General features: G+C 37.6%; 1 protein-coding gene across 2 annotated transcripts in view; it reads right to left on the reverse strand.

Annotated features, from left to right (window-relative positions):
• EDEM3 (ER degradation enhancing alpha-mannosidase like protein 3) overlaps positions 1–8,535 on the reverse strand; it is a 66,749-nt gene that overhangs the window by 54,525 nt on the left and 3,689 nt on the right. For both annotated transcript variants that reach the window (XM_077763263.1, XM_077763262.1), the window contains exon 2: positions 7,353–7,398. In XM_077763263.1, the coding sequence (XP_077619389.1) occupies positions 7,353–7,398 (46 nt within the window). The remainder of the gene's footprint in view (positions 1–7,352; positions 7,399–8,535) is intronic.

Raw genomic sequence — 8,535 nt, forward strand, 5'->3', positions numbered from 1 at the left:
AAAGAATCTAGAATACCCAAAACAATTTTGAAAAAGAACAAAGCTAAAAGACTTATACTGCCGGATTTCACAACTTAATATCGCACTTACAACAGTGTGACATTACTATAAAAACAGATATTCAGATCAATGGCAAAAAAATACATGCATATATGGTTAACTCATTTTATAAAGATATCAAAATAATTCAGTGATAAAAGGATATTCTTTTCAACAAATAGTGCTGGAATAATTGGATATCCACATAGAAAAAAAGATAAATCTATCTTTACCTCATTCTGTATATATACAGTAACTCAAAATGAGTGATGGATCTAAATGAACAGGCTAAAATTATAAATCACCTAGAAGAAAACAAGAAACTCTTTGTGACCTTGGGCTAGGCAAATATTTTTTAGGTAGTATGTAAAAGAAAAAAGGAAACTGATCACAATTGAAAACATTTGCCCTTCAAAAGACATTGTTAAGAAAATGAAAAGGCAAAGCACAGATAGGGAGAAAATATCTGTGATATGTAATTTTTGGGAGAAAGGAGTGATATCCAGAATATATAACTCTTATGACTCAGCAATAACAGGACAAAGGAGGACTGGATTTTAAAACAGACAAGAGATATGAACAGAGGCTTCACTAAGAAAAGATATACTAAGCACACAGAAGATTTTCCACATCACTGGTTATTAGGAAAAGTCAAATTAAAATCACAACAAAATACCACTGCATACCCATTAGAATGGCTAAAATTAAAAAGACTGAAAATACCAAGTACGGGAGAATGCATTTACACACTGCAGGTGGGGAATACAAACACTTTAGGGAAGTTCTGTAGTTTTGTTTTGTTTTGTTTTAAGTTCATTTTATTTTTGAGGGAGAGAGAGACACCAGAGTGCAAGCGGGGGAGGGGAAGGAGGGAGACAGAGAAGCCCAAGCAGGCCATGTACTGTCAGCAAAGAGCCTGACACAGGCTCCAACTCACAAACCACGAAATCATGATCTGAACTGAAATCAACAGTTGGATGCTTAACCAAATGAAATACCCAGGCGCCCCTGCAGTTCTTATCAAGTCAAATGTATCCTTCTCGTATAACCTAGCATTCCGTTCCTAGCTGGGGAATGTATGAAAGTATATGTCCACATAAAAACCTGCATGCACAACCAATTTTCACAGCAGTCTTCTTAATAGTAGCCAAACACCAGAAACAAGCCAAATACTTAGCAGTTGGTGAATAAATGGATAAACAAATGTGTTCTATATAGCAAATCAACAGACTACTACTAAGCGACAAATAGAAACTACAGTATATCCAGCAACATGCATAAAATCTCAAAAGCATCATGTTAAACAAAAGAATCTGAATAAAAGACTATCTACTATATGATGCCATTTATATGAACTCCTAAAGAGGGAAAACTGTCGTGCCGAAAGCACGTCACAGTGGTTGCCAGAGGTCAGAAGCGTGGAAACGGAACTCCCTGCTAATGAGCACGAGGAAGCTTTGTGACCAAAATGTCGTATGTCATGACCGTGGTGATCATTAAACACATGCATGCAACTGTCGTAACTCAGAATTGTGCACTTAAAAGATTTTTGTCTGTAACCTATATCTAATTAAACAAAAAAACTGTGTTCTACCGAGTTAAAGTCGTATACAGAGTATCAGCGTGTGATGATAAAACATCACAAGAGACCACAGAATTTATGTCATTTTGGCGGAGTTTTAGGATGCTCTAAAAGTGCAGACCAAGGAACGCTGGTTAACAAAAAGGCAGTGCCACACTCCTGTACACACAAAAAAGGCCCATTTAAGCTCCTAACTTCCTTTCTCCCAGCCATTAGTGCTGCTTTTTAAGAAGTACTTTATTTACAGAATTACTCTTTTTGATAAGCAAACTATCAAAAAGAAAACATCAGGTACAGCGTTTCTAAGGTGGAACACGAGGACGTTCTGGAGACGGAGAGTGACTGTTGTACGATATGGTGGATATACTTCATGCCATAGAAATGTTCACTTAAAAATGGTGAATACGGTAAATTTTATGATTTTTTTACCACAAAAAATGTTTAAAGAAGGTAATATTGGGGGGAAAAGTAATTCTAAGAAAACGTACATAAGTCTAGAAATCTGTAAGGGAGCTACATTTGAAAACAGTTTCTTTGGTTTAAATGATAAGGACTAATCCATGAATTGTGCTTTCACAAAATCAAGCTTAAAAGTGCTTATTAGGTATGATTCTGCAAAGAACAAGAAACTGTGCTTACCAACTCTTTTAAAGTTTATTTGTAACGTTGAGGGTTCTGCCAAAGTACAGTTTTTTGGTTTTGTTTTGTTTGCAGCTTGTAAGAGTTCAAGCTGTCTACAGTAACGGGAGAAACAGCAGAGGCAACTATCAGGTCAAAGAGCTCAGATCCAAAACGGCTCTGCATCTGGTGGCCTAAATACGTATCATTTTGTCGTCTGACTTAATCTGCAAACTAACCTCAGCACCATTACTAAAAACATACTAACAAAAGTGCTAAGGTGGCTCCGGTCTGAGGTTAAATAAGGCCACACAAGAACTGCCAAAACAAACATCAAATTTCATGTTATTTGGGGGGGAAAAGAAAGCCATCTGTGCAATTTACTGTGGATAAACTGCAGTCTGATCGGGGCTAGGGGCTAGAGATATGTTAAATATAGTTGTTGTTATGTTAATATTGAAACCAATACTGATAAAATATTTTGGTTCTAAGATATTTAAAATCAGAAAATGCCTGGATGTTACCAAGGATGGCAGAGTTGTACTGCCCTACCTAAAGCTGGCGGGGCATTGTTATTGAAATTAACATCTGCAGAACTTGGGGATTCCAAAAACAAAAACAAGGAAAGGAAAAAAAAAATAAGCTCAAAGGGTTCTTTTTCTGTTCTAGAACAGAAAAGGCGGCAGGTTTTGAAGAAGTTCTATGCACAATCCGAGGAACGAGTTTAGAGCCTAGATGAAGTTTAGGAAGGCAATTTCAATCTCAGGCGGAGGATGGATAATGACAGTATTAGTAATAGTAGCAGTAAAGCCTGACACAGTGCTTCCTCTCTGCCTGCCACTATAGTTCTATGCACCTGAATGAGGCACTTGTCAGACAGCAGTACGGGGCAGGCAAAAACCATTGCAGAGAGAGGAGGAGACTGGCTCAGGGAGACTAGTTAACTTTCTCATTGCAGCCCACCGTGTGTGCCGGTGACACAGCTACCTCAGGGGGCCCTGACCCATTTCCAGACTTCTGGCTTGCTCTTTATATTGTAGTCTTTGGAAAATACTACTGTTTTCCTCGGAACTAAGAAAGTTAAAAGGAAGTGCTCTAAATGTACATGAGAATGGAGAGTAATTTTAAGAAGGCCTAGTGAGAAATGAAAAGCTCTCAGTACTTATGAACAGCCCACTATGTGCCAGGCATTTGACATTTCAGCATAGCAGGCAACCAACTACAACAAAAGAAGTAAACTTCCAGATCCCAAAATTCACCATCAACTTGTATCTTTAATGGAGTTTGTTAAATGATTTCTCTGAATTGATGAGGCAAAGATATATCATAATAATCAAATGAAAAAAAAAGAAAAACCACTATTTGGTTATATCCTCACAAAGATACCATTCGGTTCTTTAAAAAAAAAAAAAAATTAAGCATTGTGTACCAGGCATGATTTTAAGCACAAGACACGTAAAAGATGAATTTATTAATATTCATTAAAATCGTATTATTAATCCTATTAATCATAATAGTAATCATATTAAAATGATACCTGTTCTCAATCATCCTACAGACTACAGAGGAAGATAATGCTCAGAGGATTAAATGATCTGTTTAGGGTCCCAGCTATTCAACCGCCAGGAAGGAATTAGAACTCAGACTCATCTAATTCCAAAGCCTATACACTTTTGCTCTAGAGCAAACTAACACTGTTTCTGAGTATAGTAACTGGAAAAAAAATGTCAACTGACTTCAAATAACAAATATAGGGCACCTGGTCTCTGTTTAATATTTTAGAACGGTTTCAGGTTAGCTCAGAACTTGAAAAGGGGAAGTGAGAATTCTAGACTAAATCTTGTGTTACAAACTTCATATAAACTGAGCATAGCATAAGTACATTACAAGAGTCACTAACGGGGTAAAAGAGTTGAATGTTTAAAAATATCTACTGCAGGGGCACCTGGGTGACTCAGTCTGGTAAGTGTCCGACTCTTGGTTTTGGCTCCGGTCATGAGCTTATAGTTTGTGAGTTCAAGCACCATATCAGGCTTGGATCCCCGCTTGGGATCTCTCCCTCCCTCTTTCTCTGTCCCTCCCCTGCTCACTGTCTCTATTAAAATAAATAAACTTAGAAAAAAATTTAAAAAAAAATAAACAAAAAATAAGTATCTATTGCAGTGGATTACAGATGGGTGAGGATCCACTGGAAAAATCAAGGAGAGTGTTAATTCCAGGAGTTCCCAATCTTTGGAGTTGAAATCCCTCTCCTTCAGATCTTATAGGTAGGTAGGTATAATACAAAGTTTCCCAGTCAGGGTCCAATAAATAGGAATCAGACCAGGAAGTCCTCTGAGAGCTGTTCTCAGTGTCTGCTTTGTCAAAACCCATTTACTAAGTATATTCTATAGTAGGAAAAAAACATATTGATAAAACTTTCTGCTATTTACTTAATAAGAGACATTAAAGATACTGTGCTTTACAAAAACAAGATCCTCTACACAGTGAAATGGACTAAACTGGGGCACCCAGGTGGCTCAGTGGGACTTCGACTCAGGTCATGATCTCACAGTTCATGAGGTTGAACCCCACACTGGGCTGTGTGCTGACAGCTTAGAGCCTGGAGCCCGCTTCAGATTCTGTGTGTGTGTGTGTGTGTCTCTCTGCCCCTCCCCTGCTCACATTCTGCTCTCTCTCTCAAAAATAAAATAAACATTTAAAAAAAACTCTAAAAAAGAAAAGTACTGAATTGATCCAGCTATTCAACTGTGGAACCAAAAGTATTCATTTATGAGATGACTAAGGTTTGAGGGTATAGCATGGATCCACTTGACCACCTCAACACTATTAGCCTAGATTTGTTAAATTATGCTTGGCCCAAATAGAATTAACCACAGAGAAATAATTTTGAAAGAAATATTAAGGAAATGGCCAAGACCTTTAGAAATGAATTTAAAACTGTGTTTTCCATATGGCTAAAAATACCCCAAACTTCATTACCATTAATTTCTAAAAACATTAAGAACTCAATATAGACTCTTAAGAATGTACACTTTAGGGGCACCTGGGTGGCTCAGTCGGTTAAGCGTCCGACTTCGGCTCAGGTCATGATCTCATGGTTTGTGGGTTCGAGCCCTGCATCAGGTTCCGTGTGGACAGCTACGAGCTTGGAGCCTGTTTCAGATTCTGTGTCTCCCTCTCTCTCTGTCCCTCCCCCACTCATGTTCTGTCTCTGTCTCAAAAATAAACTATAAATAAAAACTTTTTAAAAAGAATGTGCACTTTAAAAAGGAACAAGAATTATCAAATATAAAACATGTTTAAGCAATACAAAAATGCATAAGGTGTACATGTACTTAGATGTTTATAAAGATGTTAATATATGAAGATATTTTAGTAATATATAATTAAAAAATGGATTCACAGAATCAGTTGAAAAATACTTAAAAGCAGAATCAGGGGTGCCTGAGTGGCTCAGTCGGTTAAGAGTCCAACTTCGGCTTAGGTCATGATATCATGGTTAGTGGGTTCGAGCCCCACATCGGGCTCTGTGCTGACAGCTTGGAACCTGGAGCCTGCTTCAGATTCTGTTTCTCCCTCTCTGCCCGGCCCTCCCTAGCTTGTACTCTATCTCTCTGTCTCTCTCTCTCTCAAAAAAAAAAAAAAAAACACACAAAAAAAAACTTAAAGCAGAATCAAAAAGAGTTCTTTGCCAAACTTTTCTCAGCTATATATTATAGACCTTCATGATAAAAGAAAACCACCTGGTATATTTTAAAATGTAAAAACAGGGGCACCTGGGTGACTCAGTGGGTTAAGCATCCGACTTCAGCTCAGGTCATGACCTCACGGTTTGTGGGTTCAAGCCCCACGTCGGGACTCTGTGCTGACAGCCAGCTCAGAGCCTGGAGAGGTCTTTGGATTCTGTGTCTCCCTCTCTCTCTGACCCTCCCCTGCTCATGCTGTTTCTCTATCTCTCTCAAAAATAAATAAAACATTAAAAAAATTATAAAATATAAAAACAAAGTCATAAGTATTCTCAGAATATCTTGATTACTCTTTTTAAAATTACACACATTTACCCAGAAAATTTTCTTTGAACTCTAAAATTTGCACTGCTAGTTCATCTTTTTAGAAATTAAACATTTTTCCCCTGGAATCTAAGATCACTGTATAAGGGGCAAGGGGCAGGGAGAAGTAGGGAGCGGCTACAGCCCCCTTAGGTCTACTGTCCCCCCAAGAGGCTCCCCTCTACTATGTGGGATTCCTTTTTTTTTTTTTTTAAGAGGGAGAGAGCATGAGCAAGGAAGAGGGGCAGAATCTTAAGCAGGCTCCACGCTCACTGCAGAGCCTGACACAGGACTCTACCGCACAACCCTGGGATAATGACCTGAGTTGGAATCAGGAGTCGGATGCTAAACCAACTAAGCCACCCAGGCACCCAGGTATTAAATTTTTAATTGTGGTAAAAAAACAAAACAAAACAAACAATCATGTAACATAAAATTTACCATTTTTAAGTTCAATAGCATTCAACATATTCACTGTGGAGTAACAGATCTGCGTAACTTTTCCATCTTGCAAAACTGAAGCTATTCAATCCCCAGTGAACACTAAGACATTCTACAACAGTACAGACCAGCGCGTCTAGAAAGCAAACTACATTCAAATCAAAGACCACTATAATGACATAATTTGGACAGAGACTGGGTCATGATTTGTCTCTTGTAAGCAATGGTTTTCTTCATGGAGTAATAAAGTAATATTGTAAGTAGGTTTTTTTTTTTTAATCAAGGGAATAATTTCCCTGAAGACCAGAGATAACGTCTTAACTCAGGTACATCCACAATATCTGGCTATATAAACCACTCAATAAACATTGTTCATAGCACCAAAGGAAACAACTTAAATACAAAGTTTCATAATCTAATTCCATCTTTACCCCTTTAATAAATTGGTCCTCTAAGAACCAATGATGGGGAATACTGTGTTAGCTTATGCTTGCACTGCTTTTTAAAAGCTTCCTTTGAAATAATGTGCTATTAATTCAGGTTTCAAAATTCCTAGGTGACTGTGCTGACAGAGCCATCTGCTCATATAAACGGTAGGTCAAGATAAGCCTTCTACTTACCATATAGTTACCATAAGCATGATCAAACATTTCCAGTACTTGATTCCTAATTTTAAGAGAGCAGAAATAGAAAAAAGTTAAGAACATTCTACACATTGCTTTTCAAAAAGCTAATGCTCCTTCATAAAAATACATCAATAAAAAAAAGAAAGAAAAAATTAATTAGAAAAAGACATGAACACAGTCAAGAAATACACCAGCGTTAGTAGACAAACTTTCATGAACCACACAGAGCTGGCCAAACTACTACTATTCTTAGCAAATTATGTAAAATTTACCTTACGTTCCCTAAGAAAACTGATAAATGATGCATGCCGTGGACACAGAAGGAAATCTGAGGCTGGAAAACAACGACCTCTTTAAAAACTTATTTAACATATCTGTCTTAAAAGGAAGAATATTGCTGGAGACCTCCAAAAGAATTATTGCTATCATTTATTATTTATACTATATACTCTAGCAAGAGAAGGGTGTGTGTGTAATGATTATGAAATAACAGTACTCTAACAAGCTTCTACTTTCCCTTTAAATAAAATCACTAATGCCTAGTTTAATACATATTCAATACGTATTTGTTCACACTTTCAAAAGATCCATTTTATGATTTTTACAATATACTCTCCACCCTTTAAAAAATTGTCAGAAGTCAAATAAATAATATTCATCTCTAAAATGAGAAAAACCGGGGTGCCTGGGTGGCTCGGGTAAGCGTCCTACTTCAGCTCAGGTCATGGTCTCATGGTTCGTGAGTTTATCCCCCGTATTGGGCTCTGCACTGATAGCCTGATAGCACACAGCCTGCTTCTCAACCCGTCTCCTGCCACTCCCCTGCTTGTTCTCCCCCTCTCTCTCTCTCTCTCTTTTCCTCTCTCAAAAAATAAACCAAAAAAATAATAAATAAGAAAAACAATCCTCAGAAAGAGGTCTGTGTGTTTTGGCTATCTCTGTGTCTTAAAATCCCCAAGATGACTGTTTAAAATGGAGATTTCTGATCCCCACATCAGATTTACTAAGTCAAAATCTGTATTGTCTGGACCAACTAACCAGTCTTTCAATTAAACACTCTCAAGTTTGGGGGCTTGAGAACTATACAAAAAATTACAAATGTTTTGCATTTGTTTGTTTGAGAAAGAGAGAGAGAGAGAAAGCATGCACACATGTGTGCAAACACACAAGCGGGGGG

Source organism: Crocuta crocuta, unplaced genomic scaffold (genome assembly GCF_008692635.1).
Source record: "Crocuta crocuta isolate KB4526 unplaced genomic scaffold, BGI_CrCroc_1.0 scaffold3, whole genome shotgun sequence".
Lineage (NCBI taxonomy): Eukaryota > Metazoa > Chordata > Mammalia > Carnivora > Hyaenidae > Crocuta > Crocuta crocuta.